We start from the raw sequence: 21292 nt of genomic DNA on the forward strand, positions 1-21292 counted from the left end.
TGGACCCGCTCCAGGAGCTCCATGTCTCCTGCTGAGGAGCCGCCGGCGGGGCGGGCGCCGGGACAGCCTTGGAAGGGGGAGCAGGGGGCGGCTCTGAGGGGCAGCCCTGAAATGTAAACGTTCACTTGGATCCGGGACTCTCGTCTGGAATCTGCCTCCCAGGAGAGAGCAGAATTTCGTAGTGAGAGGTTTTCTCTTGATCCATCTGGTGGTCAGTTACGGAGGGAACGCAGTATTCGCTTTTCCTTTTGCCTTCTGTAGATGCATAGACTAAGGTATTATGAAATAGCAGCCCGTCCTGACATAGGATGGGACCCTATTTCGGCGGGAGGGGGGAGATAAGAAAAAGAGAGGAAAACCAAAGTGTGTACTCATCCCTCGTTAGCCATCTGCACTGCAAAATAAAGCATTGTAATATCGGCAGGGTTAATATTACATTAGGTTAATGGAAGTGCTAAGAAGAGCCCGGGAGTTATTGGGATCTATTAAATCAGAATTTCAAATTACCATTAAAAATTACTGCATTTTAGTCACAGCTTTGTAAAAATGGAGAGAAGTAATCACATGTTAATATGTTAATCATACCAAGCACAAATGAGTTTTGTTACTGAAATAGCTTCGCTGTCTTCATACTTGGGAAGAGCTGGAAAAATTGGTGAGCCCACAGGAATTTGTGATACAAAATTGCTTAGTAAAACCAAGAGCAGCTTGTGAGGAACTAGAAGAAAACTAAGAAAGTGACTATACTAAATTTGCAAGTAAAATTTGTTCAGTTGCAAATTAAATTTAGTGTTCAAAATTGCAAGATAGTGCATAAGGGAAATTTTATTCCTCAAAAAACAGCTGGTATGTTCTAAAACAAGGATGGCTACTTTGGAAGCACACCAGGCAGAAGCTCTCCCTGAGCTGCCTTACAACACTTGAGAAATGCATTGAAAACTAAAGAAGTAAATAGCATTCAAATACATAGAAGATGAAATTAGGAGTATTACTAAGTCTATTATAATATCCATTTTGTGAAGCATGGAGAAATCCTTGCCCCATATGCATGGTCAGATTTGGACTATTCTGGAGTTACCCCTGTTTCAGGTGGCTGCCCCATGGTACTGCACAGGTGTAGGTTGTCCCCAGTGCTGTGAGACCCCTGGGAAGCTCAAGGGTGGCCCAAGTTTGGAGCAGAGCTGTGTGTCCCCATGCTGGAAGAGCAGTCAGGCTGCGGGGCTCTGGGGGCTTCAGCTCAGCTGAGGCAGGGGAGGAAATGCCTGAGCTGCATCAAATCTGCCATGACAGAATGACTCTTCAGAAATGTTTTGACCAAAGTTGAGCTAAGAGTGTTTATTCATGCCACACTTTGTGCTGTGAGGCTTTGAGCTCGGTGCCTGGAAATAGAAAGACTTGCCATGGCAGGAAAGCAGGGGTGCAGGGTCTCTCCCTATGCAGGCATTGGGGAAGAGGGAGTCCTCTGCTAGGCACTCCACAGTATTTTAATTAGACCCCAATTAGCTTTTCTTCACTGGGCTGGGAAGGCTTGAAAATCCAGCCAGACAAACCAGATTCCTAAAAATGGATGAAAATACTTAGGGAAAGGACTTCTGTGTGCTAGGAGACTAAAAGCTAATGTTGTTTATCTAAGAGATGGGAGGTGGAGGAGCAACACAACTGATGAGTTCAAAATGAGAACTCATAAAGATACTGTAAAAATCTTACTTTCCTTTTTCAGTAAATGGCAGGCAAATGATAGACAAAGACAATGCATTTTAAATTATTTTTAAATGAACATTTGTTTCTATGGTGCTATCAGATGTGACACCTAGTGTCATTAGATAATTTTGAGGCAAAGAGTGAAATAACTTTTATGTGGGTAAATGGGAAGAGTAACATTTATGCTTTTTCTCACCTTAGTATTCTGCTTATGGGATTTTTTTTTTTACTATGATTTTCTTTTCCATAATTGGGTCTTAGGAACTTACCTTCTCACAGATGAGGGCCAGGAAGAAAATTCCCATGTGAAGAATTTGTTCCATAATTGTCAAGAATTTGTTCCATAATTGTCAAGAGACTGTTGAATTTCTTCTGTGGTGTCTTGCTGTGAGCACTATCAGAGATAAAGCACCAGACACTATCCAGATCCCTATAGCAGCTTTTATGTAATGTAACGTATTTCCATTATTTTCCCCTTTTTTCCCACAATTAGCTATGGCTAATATGGCTATTTGTGACTCTGGCCTCACTGCAGTTCACTTTCTGTCCGTCCCTGGCTGGACTGCTGCTCATAATCTTATAATGTGCTTAAAGACTACTTTGGAATGTCACATAATGTAAAGGTAGCTTTTTATTTGTCTGTGCTGCACCTGCAGTTCATGTAACTAATGCTTGTAAAAGACTTTCATGGTTCCTTCAGGTTTCTAAGGGTAGCACAAAGTTTTGATTCTGTTAAAAACCCCTTGAGGCTTTAGGGTTAGCTTTGCAGTCATTTCTGTCCCTGTGTCAGCTTTCATCCAGAAGCCGACGTGTCATTGAATGCTTGAGTTGATAGTTTTTAGATTCCTGCATCTGCTGGCTGTTGGAGGCTGCATTAGTAGAAGATACTTGTATCCTGCTCTAAAGAGAACTTATAATAACTTTACAATCAGCTGAAGCTGTATTTGAGGTGTTTTGATGAGGATTTCTGGTTGAAGTAAAACCAGAAAAAATGCAGCTTATTTTGGAGCCTGATAAGTCATTTTGTGTTTCACTCAAAACATACACTTTTATAATTTCTTTATACCCAGAAGTGTTACTAGTCATATTTATAGTTGTGTTGATTTGGCATAGACTGATTTTTGGTAGTGGGGGAGGGCCACTGAAGCAGCTTCTGTGAGATCCTGCTAAAAGCTTCCACTATGTACAAGAGAGCCAATCTCTGATGGCTCTGAAGATGGATATGCTGCTGGCCCAATTAGAGAAGTTGGCAATGCTTCTGTGATGACATGTTTAAGAAGAAAATCAAAACAGGGCTGGCTAATTTCTTCCCAGGGGTGGTGAAGTCTGGTGCTGGGGCCATCTCAGGGTGGCCCGCAGTGAGCCTTGCGTGCCTGGTCACCCCAAGCCAGCTGTGCTGTGAACAGAAGGGCACAAAGGGGGACATTAAATGGCTCCAGCGCTGTGGTGGGTGGCAGGGCCACCTGGCCAGCAGCAAAAACAGAGTGAGCGGCTCTCTGCCACGGAACCTAGGTGAGATCGACCTCTCGGCACTGCAGGATCCTGCAGGAATGTGAGTTTGTGGAACTTGTTGGCAATGGTACCTATGGGCAGCAGTTTTTCTTCTAGTCAGAGAAGATGAGGAAGTGAGGACATGTGAGGGAAAACAACATGGCAGCATCATGGGAAAAGAAGGGGAGAAGGTGCTCCAAGCGCTGGAGCCGAGATTCCTCTGCAGGCCGTGGTGAGGACCATGGTGACGCAGGCTGTCCCCCTGCATCCCATGAGGTCCATGGGGGATGCAGAAATCCACTCAGCCCATGAGAAAAAACATTCACACCAGAGTGGGTAGATGCCAGAGAAAGCTGTGATCCAGTGGGAGACTCACACAGAGAGAGAGGGTCCCTGCTTCCAGAGATAGAGAGAGAGGGCCCTTGCTTCCAAACTAGAGCAGCCTATCCTTAGAGAACTGCACCCCGTGGACATGTAACCCACACCACAATAGTTTGGAAAAGACTGTTTGTCTGTAGGAGGGACTCATGTTGCAACAGTTTTGGGATGACTGCAGCTTGTGAGATTGGAGCCATGCTGGAGAAGTTCACGGAGAACTGTCTCCCACGGTGATGCCTTAAATTTTAGCTTTCATATTTTCCAGATTCTGTACTGCATTAGTATATAACTCTGAACTTCATATAATGTGTTAACAAGTTCTCTTCATAGTTTAATTAGACAAAACAATCCTTTTCCAGCCCGAGAACCAAAGACACTATTGCAGCTTCAGGCCAAAAAAGTATAAATAACAGCAAATTGAGGTGAGCAATCTGGGAGGATGGAACTTCATAACTTGAAGCTGTAACTGGCCAATTAACCCCAATATGTAAATGGACCAAAATGTACAAAAGCGTGGAAACATGTGATCCATTGTCCATCCTGGGTGTAGGCTTGGCCAGGCTCTTGTACTGCCCAAAGTGTATCCTTTGAAGGCCTTTTCAATAAATACCTACTTTATTCCTTTAACACTATCTAGCCTCTGTTCTAGGTAGCCTCTGAAGGGTGGGAGGGACCCGATGCATAGCAGAGGAAAGACTTCTTTCCCTGAGTGAACAGGAAAAGATCTCTGGTGACAAACTGACCAAAACCCCTGTCTCCCTGCGCTGTCGGTGGGAAGGAGGGAGGGATGGGGGAGAAAAAAGGTGGTTTTAAAGCTTATTTTGCTTCTCATTATCTTCCTCTGATTCTGTTAATAATCAATCTACCTTATACCTTTAAATATGAACCTGTTTTGCCCTTGGAGTGTTTTCTTCCAGTCATTATCTCAACTCATGAACCCTTAGTCAATTTTTTTCCCTCTCCTCTGCCCAACTGTAGCAGAAGAGGGTAAGCAAATGGCTTTTGTGAGTGCCTGGCCTTTGGCCAGTGTCAAACTATGACAAAAACCAATCAAGAAAAACCAGTCGATCAATAACGTGTGCTTAGCTCTTTAAAAGATGAAGATGAAAATAGCAGAATCTTAAGGAATACAAAAATACCATGCACATTTAGCACAACAGTTAGATCAAGTAACGTTTGGGAAAAATAGTGCATTTCATGGATAAATGATAACCATTATAGCTGAATTAAAGCACAGTTTGCCTAGACCAAAACAAAGATTTCGGTAAAAACAGATCAGTGCTAAATCATACAGCATCCCCAGCAATTGCAGCAATGTTTTGCTTTTGAAAGAAAAAATAAACTCTTAGATTATAACTTTTTAAATGGAATTCATTGTAGGTAAGCAAAATACCTAGGAATGAGTAATTGTGATAAAGGAGGGTAGATTTTTATAAAACTGGTATATAGTAAGGTGCTGGAAAGGGTGTGCATGTGCTTATGTTTCTGTGTCTGGTTGTGTTTGTTGATTTTCTAGAATACACAGGGTGTTGAGAAAAACACTTGGAAGCATAGAAACTAGAAACCAACATTGCTAATTTTCTGTATTTAATATACAATACTTACTGCATTTGTATTCATTTTACATTTTTAGATAAAAGAAAAATATAGCTAGAAGGGTGAAGCAGTTTTAAATACAAAACTAATTTTTTGCCCTTTTACTTTTCAATAATTTGGGAACTAAAGAGAACTAGACACTGTGAAAATTTTTATTATATTGATTTTCATACTGAACCCTCAGCACCCAACAATAAATACACAACTTTGCTTTTCTTGCACTGCCAGCAGCAAAACGTTCAGTTCCAAAGGACTGTAATTCTGATATAATACATTATTGATAACGTTCTGTGTGCCTTAATTTAATTCTGCTGTATTGACACATTAGTTTTGCAGTCAACTATCTTTACAAACTTGTAAAAGCTAAAGAATATGTTAATACGGTAAGGTGCATGCTCCGATGAACTTCAATGCAGTCAACATAAAGTAGCCCCAGCTGAGGGTGTTCTTAAAGCAGAAAGCCCCATAGGGTGAAATTTGGGACACAGAACAGGCATGCAGTTAGATCAAAGGGCTTTGTTTGAAAGCTTGCAAAGGGAGCTCTAGAGTTTCCAAAGTGTCTGTGTTACTTCCCAGCCATTCTGTACAGCAGAAATATACTTTTCCCCAATGCGTATATGGTAATCAGCAGCTGTGCAAGAAGAGGAGAGAGTCTGCAAGATTTCCTGTACAGCAATGGTGCAAGACTTCTATATACCACAGTTCACATGCTGTAGCCCCTTGATGTCATATTGATGACTAAAAGGTAAACCAGTATATTTCAGTAACAATTCAAGAAATCGCTGTTACATTTTTCTGTACCTCTGCAGGTGATACTGTATTTCACACATAGGTGATTTAAATGCTGAATGCCAAGAATGTAAAGAACACTGACTAGTAACTATTAAGCACACAGAATAAAAAAAAAATTATGCACCTTTAAATGAAACAGTAACACACGCACCTTTTCATGTTTGTACCCTGATTAAAAGAACATCATGAATTTCAAGTATGAAATGATACAGTGAAATCATGTCCTGTGAATAGATATCAATGGTAGTCTAGGTAGTACAGTTTGCACTGTATAACTTTCCATCTTGCAAAACAGAATCCTACTGCATATGTAGGTAAAGTGACTTGAAATGCTAAAACCTGACATGCCAACTGTTGCACTGGTATAGACTGATACAATGCCGTAGAAGTCAACAGGACTATGCTGATTTTCACCAGCTGAACATATGCCCTAAGGTGAATGAAGAAACGTATTCCAAACTGCTTTGCATGCTTTCCTTGAATTATCAAATCCTAGACAACTCCAGAGCAAAATATTTTATGACAAAAAAGGTGGAAAAGAGAGAAAAGAAATAATCCAAACAGCATAGAGGCCATTTTCATTTTCTGAATTTCTTTTGTTTTGTGTTTTTTTTTTTTTTTTTAAATAAAATTACACTGAGAAATGAAGGTACTGACAGAGATTTTGATTTGCTAATGGATGTTGGTCTGGTGTAATATCAATTAATAAAATTACTCTGGATGTGTCTCAGAAGCTGTCTTCACTGTTCATAGTATTCTGTAAACCTGAAACCACAAGTTTAATAATGCCTTTTGAGAACACAACTTATCTTGAAGATTCTTAAACCAGTATCTCGTGAGAGTTACAAGCAGGCTTAACTTGATATGACTTCTGTTAACTTCAGTGGGATTTGTCACATGCAAGGTAGGCACACATGGAGCATTAAGAACTGAATCTTATTTCTGATACATTTCTGTACCAGCATCCTCCTTTTCTCCACATATCCCAATGCCACTAAGAAGTGCAGTTCTGACCTTTTGTATAAAAAAGCAATGAATAGAAATTTTTAGAGAAAGAATGTAACTATAGTTAGGATTTTTATCACACATTACAATTTATATAGTATTCTTGCTGATTTACTAAGCTTAAGTATCTTTATATAGACCTGAGCTGCCTGACACTGAAATTTGTAGACTTACAAGGCCAAATTCTTGGTTTAATTTAACTGTAGTCAGTGGAATTACAACAAGAGTAAATCATGCTAAATGATTTTAAATACTTTGAATCTCCAACCCTAATTCATGCAATTTTCCATGCACAACCCCCCCCGCCCCAAACAATCCAGCACCTATATTTTCTGCCTCTATGCTTTTGTTTAGGCAGCAATCTTACTTCAAGCTCAGATGCGCAACTTTATCACTGCAGAAAACTTTCTTCAGCTACAAGATGCTGCACAAACTTGATCCCTGGCTTAAGCGTCTGAAATCAACAGATACTTGCTGGGCATTCTACAAACAAACTAAAGCCAAAGGCAGCCAATGTAATGTTTTCTAATTTTAATTTTTCAGACAACATCTCCCCACTATGTGTAAAATTAGCTCTACAATATTTCAAAGTAATCTGGTTATTCCTTTACATATTAAAACAAACAAAAATTCTCTAAAGCATAAAAATTGCTAAATCTGAACACATATACTACTCTAACTGCAAAACTCAATGCACAGTATGATGCTTATTTATGATTTTTTCAGACTGATCTATCTTCCTGCCTCTCTAAGAAGCTAGCTTCACTTCAACAACCAAAACGTATACTAAATGCAAATAAACAATAAAGCAGCAAGACTCAACACATTTTTTTGCAACTACCCTTTCACAGGACTAATGTGTTTTCATACAAATATACTAAATAATATACTAAATCATAATAGCAATAATTTAGAATAATGTCAAATAACTTGAAGATAAATGTGTCCACATTTTCAATAAACACAGACCCCATTTACTGGTGTCTTGGTGCTGTTATTAACCATGTGTCCTCACAATTACAGTCAGTTCCTAAAGGAAAGCCTTTTTCTGCAAATACTTTTTGTGAGCAACTATACTCCCACGAGTAAGCCCTCTCTGCTCTGTGAGACTGCTCAGCTGAGGTACAGTATTCGTGTCTTTGCAGATTTAGGCCTTCAGACTGAAGAGTATCAAGTTAGTGAGGAAGTACAAATACACACTGTAACACAGAAAGTAGAAGACATACAGACGAAAGCACCCTGTGATGCCTTTGGGCATTATAATATAAACATCACTTCCAAAGTATACAGTTCCAACTTGTAACACAGCATTTTGAAGGTATAATTTTTCTTTAACTAGAGCATTCAAAGACATTATACTTTTAAAGCCGTTCAAAGTAATGCAGCAAAATATTGTATTAACAATAAAATTCATATGAGATTCAAGGGCAGATATAGACCACTTAAATGAATTGGAATGAAATGGACCACAAATACATTAATCTGAACGCTTGTAAAGAATTTACAAGGAAATTAAAGACTGCAAGGAATGAATCAATGTTCATCTGTGGTCTTGGCTTCAGTGCCAAAACGATACAGCATTGTGCAGAAAACAGATTCTATTGGAAAAATAAATGGCACCTTTATATTTTCCTTATCTTCAGTGTTTTAAAATGTGTTTCTTTCCCTAGCAGAAGGGACTGCCTTGCCTACGAATGGTGCCTGGCTAAGAGTCCTTGAGACTCTTTCAGTCCATGTGTCAACTGGAACTGGCTCTCACTTTTTACTGAAAAGCACCATCATAATGTAAACTTTGTTTGCTCTCATTGCTGTGACTCCAAATGGGCTGTAAGGAAGGGAGTTCAAACTCCTGGCAAAGAGATTGTGGACACTGTGGAGAATGTCAGGTTTTTAACAGTGCTTAATGGAAAGGTAGATGCCACGGATGTTGAATTCTTTTTGTTGGAACTAAAGAGAGACAACTTCACTCTCATGACCAGTGACAGGACTCAAAGCTGAGCCGGGGGGGCTTTAAATTAGATATCAGAAAAAGGTTTTTTCACTGGAACAGACTTCCCAGGGAAGTGGTCACAGCACCAAGCCTGGGTCAGACAGAGTTCAAGAGGAGTTTGGACAACACTCTTAGGCACATGGTGTGATTCTTGGAGTTGGACTCAATGACCACGAAAGGTCCCTTCCAACTCAGCATTATGATTCCCTTAATACTGACCACCACAGAGTGATAAAGATTTTCTGATTGCTGGCCTTCTCTCTTTTTGAGATGGTAAACTATAAGGTAATGCTTTTCTTTACAACTTACTACACACAACAGAAAGGAGAATGGCAGTGGGGAGGTGAAATAAATCAAATCAAAACAAAACAGAGCTGGAGCACCACAGGGTTGCTAGAGATCTAAAGAGCAGAAGCCTCTAATCTTGTGATGCTGCACTCCTTCAATTATGTTCTGATAGGTAACTTCAGTTCAAAATGTGCATGGCAACCAATACTTTCACACAAGTACATCCCCCCTGAGCTTACATAAACCACCTTCTACAGCCTCGCATCCACAAATGTCTTGCGAGCATCCAGTTTCTGAAGTACATTTTGTTGTAGGTGCAACCCATGGTTACAGCCACCTTTCTTAAAAGGGACTCCAAGATAAAGTCCCTGCAAGAAATCATGGTGGGTTTGGGACTTGCTAGGAAAACAATTATTTAACTAGCAGGCTGCAGACTCAGGCTACATTTTAAACCCAGTTTGGTGGATTATTCTCTATCACAGATGAAGGATGATTGTTTGACATACATATATTCTACCTGGAATACAACATTTTGTCTTTTCCCACAGAATATCCTTAATTCAGTATTGTCCCTTTTGTGTAGTGGGAGAGTTTTCTTAGGGGAGTTCTTATATCACTGCTGTTTAAAATGCAACAAGTAGAAGTCAACTGTCATAGAAACAGTAAACATATTGTCCCCTCTAGATCCAGGGAAGACTTTTCCTCAGGAGAATATTTTGGTGTTTAAGATCTGTTCGTGCCTAGTACTTGTGGCAGGGCTCTGTACTTTACACTGCCATAGCCAAAGGGAAGGAATGAGCTTGATTGCCTACATGAACACAACCTATCTTGAGAGCTGGGGACTGTTTCACAGTTGCTCCACCCAGTGCTGGGAGGAATCCTCTTCCTGGGAACAGTGATCTTGGGGAAGGTGAGGGGAAGCAGGGTAAGCAGTTGGAGGCTGGCATTTCTAGTCTTGTATCCATCAAAAGCTTCTGTATAACAGGGGCATCATTGTGTGTTCTTGTAAAAATGTGCATCACAGACAAGTGTTCAGGCATTTTCAGTACTTAGTAAATGATCTTCTGAATCCAAAATTGTTTTTGCTGATCAACTGAACATTATGTTCAATCTAATCTATTCTAGCTCATTGCTTTGCTTCAACCAAAAAGTGTGAAAGTGGCACACATTTTGCCATATTCTACTGTACTACTTCCCTGTTTCTAATGAGAAGCAAGCTAAAACTAGAGTACAAATCACTGGCTGGCCAAGACTGGAAGCTTGGAGTCACAAGGCAGTAATTTAGCTGACAGCTACTTCAGTAGTAGTGGAAGCACCAGCAGAGTCAGATACAAATGGTAAGTAATTGCTGCTGCAGTGAGAAGAAGCAGGAAAGCTGGAAAACTGCTGAGGAATAGACTCCTCAAGGCTTCCTTCACAGTGTCACAGAAGGATGACCTGGGATAAGGAAAGAACTACTTGAATGGCTGAGTGGTCTACCAGTATATGTATTTACCAAGAGCCAGAGAATGACTGTGGAGAATTACAGGTTCCCCATGCCTGGAATAGTGAAGCTTGTCTCTGTGCCAAGCCCAGTTACTCATGTTTAATGGAAGGACCAAAATTAGCCACTCTGTGCCAACACTTACCCTGCCACCCATGCACATAGACTGAACACAACAAAGTGTCATGCAGGCTTCCTATTCTGCATTTTTGGAGCTGGCATAATAATAGTTAACAGTAGCTCTCCTGTTGGCAGAGCAGCTCAGAAAGCTCATTCCTACTCTACAACCTACAAAAAGTCTTTTCCCATGGCAGATGATTTTGCATTATTATTTACACTGGATGTCAGACACACTTGCTAAGCCCTCAGACTTGCTCCTGTAAGATGGTGAACCACCTGGACTGATCCAGCAGAACTTGCCTGTGGATAACCTTATCAAAATCCAAGTGTGCAAAACCATGCCATTTTGGATGACCAAAGGATTTTCAATTTGCAGCAGGAGTCAACTTCTAATGCAGAACATTGCACACTAATAGACACTGTCAGTGGCTCTCCTGCAGCAGAGCTGTACAGTCTCCAGTGTCTGCAGCTGAGCTACAGGCACTGTCTCTGTGGACAGCTTAATCTGCTGTCAAGCTGTCTCATAAGACTTTTTTTAATATCTACCCAGAAAAAGCTGTAGCTTATGCAAAATTAAAAAAATAGAGCTGTTGCTATGCTGAAGAAGTGCACTGTAACTCACGACTTGAGTTGGCATAAGCACCTGGAACCAAAATCCTGTTCATGAGTCTTGCTTTATCATCTTATATGACAGGAGAAAACAAAACAACTGGAAAACAGTTGTCCCCCTATGTTTATCAATAACTTTTCCATGTAGTCAAACTCACTTGCCAACTCTCCTGCTCTCTGCCCGTTTTTTCTCTTTCCATCACATCACGATTTTCCTCCTTCATCTAGCTACTCAAAATTGATCCTAACATTAAAGAAATGGGGTTTTACTTTTTTTTTAAAAAAAGGCTGAGAATTAGCAGAACATGATGTACGTGTGAAACACGGAATAAAATGAAGAGCTCTATATCACTGAACATTGATTTTAAACCCTTTAGGAGTAATTGTACAAAGGAATCTGTCAGTCTGTGAAATTCATTTTCCATTTAGCGGCAGAGACTGTCCCCGGTCTGGAATTAACATGAGCATGTCAATGTGAGCAAGTATCCATGTAAACACTAGAAAATGTGTTTTTTCCAGGCATGTGGATGGATTCACAGAAAGTGAATAGTGTGAATGAGAATTTGGCTTGCTCAAAAATGGACACTGAGCTTGAGAGCTTTACAACACATCCTTGTAGACACCAAAGTGAATCACAAGTTTAACATGATGTGTTTTCCCATCTCCTTTCAAACAGTACAGGCTGCTTTAGTGCAAATGAACATATAAGTGGTAGTTTGAATAAATTCATACTTGGATGCTTTTCTTCTATAAAACCCTGTCAACTTTGCAAAGTCACTGAAAAAGTATCAGTTTCAATGCATATTTAATACACATGGTTTGCATTTATATCTCTCACATCAAAAATATGCTCCTTTTCACTCATCCTGACAATATTTTCCAAATAGTTTCTTTAAAATCTCCTTTCAAATCTTTACCAAGTGTCAGCTGTTTGTGGGTGCTTTTTGTTTTTCTTATTTTTTTCTTTTTCAAGAAGGCAGTATATTATGTCTGATCCTTTCTGGAGACAAAAAAAATCTGCCCTATCACAACCACCAACAATCAAAATATGATACCAGTTCTTTTTACTTTCTCTAGCATTGCAAAAGTCTCATTAGCACTGGGCTAGATAAAACCCATCAATATATCCCAAAACAGATAAAATATGTAACACAAAGGGGAAAAAACCCTATAGTAGTTAAGGAGTTTTGATTTATCTTTGCTGTTTTGCACAGTCTTTCAATGAAGGCTGGAAAACTGAATATTGCAGAAGCTTCCACAGGACTTTTAAGTCAAAGCAAATTTTCCATTAACTTTACTAACAGTGACCTCAGGTTTTTCTGCCCAGAAAGCAAAAGGCTCATCTAAGAATGGTGCTGGTTAATTTTAGTTTCTGATGAGTACATGAAGAACTGATGGTATCTATTCGGCCTGGAAAAATCACTTTTGAGAACAAGTTCCCACTTGATTCAGTTCTGCTTGGGAGCCTATCACTGAATTAAAAACATACACATAATTTTTCAGGAATACTTTTTAATGGAAAAATATATGAGTTTCAAGATTTTGAGTGTTACAGCTAAAGAAATTATTTTCATCTGGTATCTCAAAGAGTCTAATGAGTAATTTTTCCTATTATTTGTGCACACTACTCTGAAGTGGTCCTTGTGGTTCTTACATTGTATATGTATTGCAGATCAGTATGCAATACTTGCTAAGCTTCAAACTAAAGGGAAGAAACAACACTTGGCAAAAGTATATTTGTCAGTTCATATGTCTACATCTTTCTTCTTTTAATGGCCTAGGTAATTAGAATCTATGAGAAAGCTTCTTTCTGTTTTACATAAATTATTGAGATTTGATGGTTACAGAGTCTAGTCCAGAAACTAGAATTGTATTACAGCCATTATCTAATAATTTGCAAGACGCAGAGAGATAATAAAATAAAATAAACAGCTCACAAATAAAACCTCAATTTGTGTCGTACAGCCTGTTAGACTGCTAAAATTGTAGTTATGTTTTTGTACATCTGAACTGTGCTTGCACAAAAAAAAGGATATGAAAATAAAACTTGGAAGTTTAAACATATAAAATCCCATTTATCTAGAGTTTCTGATTTTTTTCTTCATTGAAAGTAACCTGTATACTCAAGGCTTAGTAATCAAAAGGAAGAAAAAGTATAGCTTATTGATAGTCAGTTATCGAAGAGTTCACCTCACTGTGAAAGCAAAAATAAATTTCTTAAATTTTCCCCCACTAACGCAGTTTGGAAAAATGCTTTTTCTAACATACTAATTTCAAGAACATAATTTACATATTAAAAAAAAAAAGAGTGTGAAATCCTGTTAACATCAAAAGAAATCTTGATATTTAGAAGCCATTTTGAAGCAATAAAATAAATATGTTACGTTCCTAAGCTTGCAATCAATTCAAGCTTCAAGCATAAAACAACAAAATCACTCAAATAGCCTAGTAACTTCTAATTCACATTGTATATATAAGTCAATCTATTCCTGAACCTACTGTATATGAAAAATACTAGCCAAGTGGTTCTATAAAACAGAGTTCTTAGAATAAACTTCCTCATTATTCAAATGTATCTTATACATGGAACATAATTAATTTATGTGGCCTTTTAAACTGAACTGTGTGGTTTCTAATTCATGTATGTATTTGACAACTGATGTGTTTTCAGTTGTGAGTCAGGTAAGTGCTCCTAGTTTGCTGGCTAGAAGACCAAACCAGCATGCTTTCTCTTTATTTTCCATATTAAAGTTGGTCTAATACCTAACAGCAGAAAGAATTATATGTACAATAAAACTCAAAGACAGTGAGTGAACCTGTGAAAAGCAGCAAGGCACATTATTTTCTTATTCAAAACAGCAACTGAGTATAAAAACCAAGTAAGAGTTACCATGCTGGAAACCCTCCCCCACGTAGAAGATGTTCAAATGCTGCAATTTAGTGATTCCTTTCATTAAAAATGCTCTGTACACATAGCCCTAAATTTAATTTTTTTGCAAACATGACGCCCTCATTTTTTGGTGTGTTTTAGGACAGAAACAACAGGGAAAGATGCTCTATTATTGATCATTGTGGACTAATAGGCCTAAAGAAACCTGGAGTGTGGACACAGCCTGCATAGAAATATGCACAAATCCTATTTTTAGAATTTTACTAACCACACAGAAGGCAACACGGGTACATGAAATTAAGCCTAAGCAAGGAGGTGCACAAAGTTCTTGTCTCATCACTGGTTTAGGCCGTGAGACTAATGAAGCAACATTTAGTAACAGGAATGGAGGGGACACTGACACTGTGTAGCTATGGAAAATTTGGAAGAATCTTGCTGGAAATAGCACCTGAAAACCTGAAAATAGCATCACTGAAACCTGTTTACATAAGGGAGCTGAAGGAGAGAAACAGGAAGGCTGGTGTGAGCGTGGACAGGGAGAAGAGAAAAGGGCTGCACCAGATGGATTGCTATGGTTCAGCAATTAGCACTTCACTAGCTGCTTGTGGTGATTTTTTTCCTTGGCTAGTGGGTCTGTTTTTTTCTGCAGAGTTATGTAGTAGTGATTAAAAAGAAAAAAAAAAAGGCTGGTGGGAGATAGAAATTTCTCCTTCCATTACTCAGAACACCCTGTTCTCTGCTAAGAAGAGCAGAGTGCCTGGCTGTGGGTGTTCTAGGAGCTATACTTAATACATCTTTTGTTATTCAGCATTTTTTAGCTGCTGTTGAGCCACTCCTGTAGAAGAGAACACATACAGGTTTAGATATCACTAAGAAGAATTGCACTCTGAAGTCTCCTTTAAAGGTGTACAAAGAGTTTTCATCACAGCACTTTCTTTTTCACTTACACAAGTCCTACATCCTACCCATATGGCAGTAATGAGTAAAGGTACTAAAATACTACAGCTATACCAGTAACATAAGAAGAGCAAGGGCATGGGTTTGAGCACAGTCCCACAGCTGTCTGTGCTGTCTAATTATAAATATGATTCCTGGCATGGTATTAGCCAACAACAGTGCTCTGCCCAGCCAGAGAACAGGCTTTCTCAGTTTACTCGTGTAAGTGAAACCCCACATGGTTTGGCAGGGAAGACTGGAATATGATTAAGCCTATGGCATGTCAAATGGAATTTCTTCCTGAAGATATCTGGAAAAGGAGGTAATTTGAAAAATTGTTGGTCCTTTGAATCCAGGCCCTTGCTACAACAAGGACCCCATTAGAGAAATATTTTCCCTAACCCTGCCAAGATTCTTAGATTTCTTGGTTTTGTTCCTGCCATTCCCACTGGAAAGATGATCCAGAATGTGACCATTAATGCAGCCCTTTGAAACTGTTCTCCTGAATGCTCTCATTTATAACCTGATCCTACTATATTAGACAACATCAGCACCATGTTGCAGAAGTTCTGCCTCTGACTCCATAAGACAGCCCCTGTTTTCTTCTTTGCTGCTTCCTTAGCTCTTTGATACTACGACTGGGAAATACTGCTCCAGTAGTTAAATTCCTGGTGATTTCCACATTCTCATTAGTTTTTGGGCCAACGCTAACCTTTGGCTTTAAGTATTCACTCCCCTCCTTTCTGTTTTTACCCTAATAATGTATCTACATTCAGCAACCATATTGTCTATTCTTTAGCTTTGCTAAGATTAATAGAACAGATTCTTATGTGGAACAGATGCACATTTCTATCTGAGAGTTTTAAGCCTAATTTGGAAAATATCATCTCCTCCTCTACATTTTCACCCTGTATTAGTTGGTGGAGAGCTCTGGGAGAGTTCCCTGAGCAGTTGCTGGGAAGCCACACCAGCTGAATGCCCTGATAAGGTATGTATGACAGATAGCTCCGTGCTAGGTGAAATGTGGAATGTTTTCAAAAGTGCTAAACTCTGTAAAAAAGCTTTTCTAATTACTACTGTTGCAGAGTCTCCCGACTTTTGTCTCTGTTTGTTGTTCTACTTAGTGTTTAAAAATCGCGACAAAAAATTCACTCTGGCCCATCCTACTCTGTGAATTTTAAAAATTATTCACACTTGGTTCCACTAACCCATACAGGAATAGGACCGGGACAACACCAGTGCAGTAGGTCTGCAGTTCCCTGTGGGTGCAGGAACAAAGAGAATGACAAAGGCAAGACCAAGATTAGGTTTGCTGCTATGACAGCTCCCTGGCCTTCAGCTTCCTGCTCACAGAGCTTCTGAAATTCTGACGTTAGAGATCTGTGGTATCTCTGTGTGCAGATGCTTTGTGCATGCTCTTGCCAGGCCTAATTTGCAACTTGCCTGTTCATGCTACTTTAAGTTTTGCATAGGCTCATTTTGGGCTTAAAAAAAGCACAGGTCACTGCATGCAAGCATGCAAGTGGTCCTTTTAAACTCTGGCTTGTTTGAAATAGGCCTAATTTAACCATATATCACACATTTAAATGTCTAGCAGTAACAAAAAGCTTCATCCAGGAGACAGACTCACTATCCTAGCAGTGGACCATGACCCAGACAGTGCAGATACCTGAAATGGAGTTTACAGTGAGGGTGGCCACCGGAGCGAGAGACCTGCCTGTGAGATGGCTGCAAGTTCCCCTGTCACAGCTGGAAAAGTTACACTGCCCAACTCACTGCTAAGGACCTGCTTCTGCCAAGCTTGCCATGCACAGGGATATAATGCTGGCTCACCACCTAGACAAGATGAAATAGAGATGAGGAAGAGAGAAGCCTAAGGGACTGTCCCAGGAGAAAGCAAAGCTGGCTGCCTCACTTAGCATCAGTTATACTCATTGGACCAATATTTTCCCCCAAGTCATGCCAAGTAAATGCACTGAACAGCTAGGGAACAGCTTTTATGGATTTAAAATACTTCTTTTTCCCCAGTACAGTATTAAAAAAATAAAAGTTTCTTTTCGAAATACTGAAAATATATTTTAGTTAAGGTAAAAATACTAAATATAAAAATTTCAGGTAATATTTAAAATAACTGTGCTATAAAGACAAGTGAATTGCTTAGTTATTTTGACATTCAATAATGGCACATTAACCTTAGTGGAGAGGCATGTGCTAGTATCCCCACATGGTGGTTTAGGAGAGAAGGTCATGCATTTCTGCATAGGAAACAAACCTGCTTAGGAAGTGACATGTGAGGGATTTGAGCATTAATGTTCATGCACTTGTGATGCATTAGGGGGTGTTGCAGGTAAGGCAGCACAGTATACAGAGTACAATGCAGCACAAATACTTCTCTGTGCTTATTACAGGTATAGGATTCTCTGCTTCTGAACCAGAAATATTTCTTCTGTTTTTATTTTTGGCTGACAATGAGAACAGGTTGAAGGTGAAAATCTGTATTGATTTTCATTGGCTCTGCTCATGTCTTTAAGCTGGACATCAGAAAATTATTTGGAATGAGATGAAGAAAATATGCTTGCAGCTGTTTCCAGGGGGGAATGATGGGTTAGATGATGGACTAGAACATGTCTGCATTTCAACACAGAAAGACCATTTTGAAATTGAAACAGTAAGAACAGGACAGTTTTTTGAAACATGCACACAAACATAGCTAGATAATAACTCGTTTGTGTATGAAAAAACCTAAAAGCTGAGACATTTATTATGATCATCATCATCACTGTTATTTTTATAGAGCAACAAAATGATAAATTAATTTATGCAGGTTTTCAAGTGGGGAAGCACCTGCATATCTGCTGTGAATGAACAGTAGCTGGATGTATTAACGCACGTATCAGTTAACTGCAGGTTGCAGAGATCTGGTATTTCAATGCCATTCTTTGAATATCACAGAATAACAATAAAAAAGTACCAAATCATACTTCAGCAGCTAGAGAGAGAGAGAGAGATTGCATCGATGGCAGTGACTCGATCATGAAACACTGGCAGCATTCAATATTAGAAAGATAAAATGGCAGCAAAACTGGTCAGCAGCTTCTCTTCGTCTGGAGTTTTCCCAGGTAGATAAACAAAACAAAACCAAAACAAACATAAAGCTGCAACAGGAGCAGGTCAAAGCCCTGGCCCTTGCATTGCTCTGATAAAAGTAAACTAGATTGATTTCCATGGATAAGCACATCACAATCCCAAAATAAAAGATAAGTGCATAAAACCTCCAAATAATGATCTCGCTAGCTATGTGGTTTGTTTGGGACAGTGGCCTTGTCAGCTACATGTCTTGTTCATTTATGGTTCATCTTCAGTCAGCACTTAGGATGCATTCACCTCACTGGAGTTTTGGCTGGATGACACGTGACAGTCCAGATTCTCCTTGAATTTCTCCAGATCATGGAAATATGGGTGAGAAAGGGCAACATATGCAGATATTCTTTTGGCTGGGTTGAACGCTAAGCATTTCTGAAAGTATGAAAAGAAGTTAGTTTTAACTACAATGTAAGTTAACAGTGCTGTCATTGCATACATACATTAATGCATACCACCTTCAGTTTATATCAGTATGAGACACAACAGGGTCTTAGAAGGTGGTGCACAATGACCATCCATATTAAAACAAGCAGTGAGGTCACAGTGTAAGAGTACGACCACCTCAAAAATTACATGCTATAAAATTCAAGTATTCACCATTTATTAAATCCCAAAATAGAGGTTTTCTTTAATTCACATGCACAGGACAGCCTTCATCTGCTTATGCTGTGTCTTCAGTTTCTCCCTCATCTTCCTTGTTGCACTTTGATGGCCCTCCTTCCTGATCTGTATCCCAGCCTTTGTCCAGCCAGCACTGAAATCTCTACCCTAGCCTTGCGTTTATACCTTGTTCTTTATGGCATTCACTTCCATGTATTATTCTTCCTACTGTTCTTGTCTAACCAATTCCTAGTCCTGCTTTCTTTTCTTGTATCAGAATTTCTATCATTTCACTCCTGAAATTTAATTCAGTGACTTCCAGTTCTACTCTCCCCTTTCATCTGTGGCTCCCACTTATCATCTCTTTGCCTGGCAGGAACAGATCTCTTTCCTACCTCATCTTCTAGGCACAGATATTAATCTCCTTCCTTCCTTCTTCCCTCCCTCCCTCCCATCATGCCTCACACTCACTGAGCTCTTGGCCATATATTATTCCTTCTTGTTCCGAATCTAACTCTTGTCCCATGTCTAGCTTCCCCTTCCAGGCTGTCTGCAAACACAACAGATTTTTCTCATAGCAGTGTTTCTCCCTTGCCATTTCAAATGTCCAGCTTTCTGCAGCTGGGAGCTGCTGTCATGAGGACACTGCAGGGACCTTCTGCTGTTGAGATAACCTTGGCCAGAGACAGCAGCTCCTGAAGAGATGCATCAAGTCTTTCAAGAACTGCACTCTACCTAGCTCACATGAATCAAGATCTTTAGAAGACTTCTAGAGAACAAATTTAACTAGATTTCAACAAGCACAGCATGAAGCAAACTGATGCAAGGTCATTCCCTATATTCCATTTCAAGACTGAATTTCAGGACTGGGATTTCTAATGTATCTATAACAATGATGGAAAGAGCTGCACCAGCCCAATTCTTTTGCTTCTGTTCAGCCTTCCCATTTGCAATTGGCAATAACTGGTGAATTCCAAGTGTAAAGTTTTCAGCATTCAGTAGAAGGCTAGCAGATGTAATCTGCCACTGCAGCCTACTTCCTGCTTTATACGGGGTCCACTATAGCACAAAAATGGTAGAGCCATTTCACAGATTAACACAAATTATCTTATCAATTTTTTGACCTTTTTTTAACTAACTCTGTTAAATGGAAACTTCATTTTTTCTTGGCAAGTTGCATGCACAGTGGGAGGCACCAGTCATGTGAGGCAGGGAACAACAAATGGAAACTCACAAGAAGCAAGTCTTTGCCTACTTCATCGATATCTGGTACAAATTTTTCAATAGGTTGTGCGGGTCTGGAAGTAAAAGCATTTCTTGGAAGGGCAACATCATTAGGCCAGTCCTCTTCTTCTGGGAGTCCAATTACACTGCAAAATGAAAAACATAATGTTAGGTCTGAACATTTATGCAGTTTTCCCTTCATATTGGTTACACTGAGTGGCATTTCATAAGTATTTTAGTTTAAATGAGCTTAAATGCTTAATTGTACAGTAGTGCAATAATGTCTGTGAATAGAAGCTGATAAACATAGGCCCTCAATGTGCTTGGTTGAAATAATTTTGTGGGTAGCACAATTTTCTGGCCTCTCAGTTTTCTGTCTTTTTATTGAAAAAAAGACTGAGTGCTTTAGAAAAAAAGTTGTTTAGCTCTTGACTGGATGGTGCAACATATGTCACTCCAGGATGATTAAAAGCAGTAAGTTTCAAAGGGGAATTGCGTGCAAGAATCTTTTTTCACAAGAATAGGGACTGAGAGAAGAGTGTGGGTCAAGATGAGGGTAAGGCAATAAAAGGGATGTTTCATAATGCTTCAAAGCTCTGTGCAGTAATTGTTGCCCAAATTTAAACAATTTATTTGCTTCACAATACAGGTTTTAAAGTCTCAATTTAGAAATGGAAAGGCACTTGAGGATCTTTGTGGTTTTGCTTTCAATAGTATTTTAGCTTCTCTTTACTCTTAAAAAGAATATTTTAATTTCTTAAAGTATTTTATTTCTTTATTCTTTAAATTCTATAAGATATTTATACTTATTAAATAATCGTGCTGAGTTCTAAAACTCAAATAAATTAAATAGGTAAACCACCAACAAAGAATTATGTCTCATACATTTCACATTTTAGTCTGATGTTTATATTTGTGGGGCTGAAAAACAGTTTCTGGTGGAAATTCTGAAAAAGCTCATACATTACTTGTTTGGTTTCAGGGAAAATAAATTTTTATAACTTGTAAAACTGAGATTTTCAATGGAAACACTGGCAGGGTAAGA

The 21292-nt window shown here is 39.2% G+C and overlaps 1 protein-coding gene across 3 annotated transcripts in view; it reads right to left on the minus strand.

Moving 5' to 3' along the window:
• Nucleotides 1-5302: 5302 nt before the first annotated feature.
• The window catches only part of CDK6 (cyclin dependent kinase 6), a 135531-nt gene continuing 119541 nt past the window's right edge, over nt 5303-21292 (minus strand). For all 3 annotated transcript variants that reach the window (XM_059843274.1, XM_059843285.1, XM_059843279.1), the window contains exons 7-8: nt 20258-20393; nt 5303-18795 (exon numbers count right to left, since the gene is read on the minus strand). In XM_059843274.1, coding sequence (XP_059699257.1) covers nt 18649-18795; nt 20258-20393 — 283 coding nt within the window. In that variant the 3' untranslated portion in view covers nt 5303-18648. The remainder of the gene's footprint in view (nt 18796-20257; nt 20394-21292) is intronic.

The sequence above is a fragment of the Haemorhous mexicanus genome, chromosome 1 (genome assembly GCF_027477595.1).
Source record: "Haemorhous mexicanus isolate bHaeMex1 chromosome 1, bHaeMex1.pri, whole genome shotgun sequence".
Taxonomy (NCBI): domain Eukaryota; kingdom Metazoa; phylum Chordata; class Aves; order Passeriformes; family Fringillidae; genus Haemorhous; species Haemorhous mexicanus.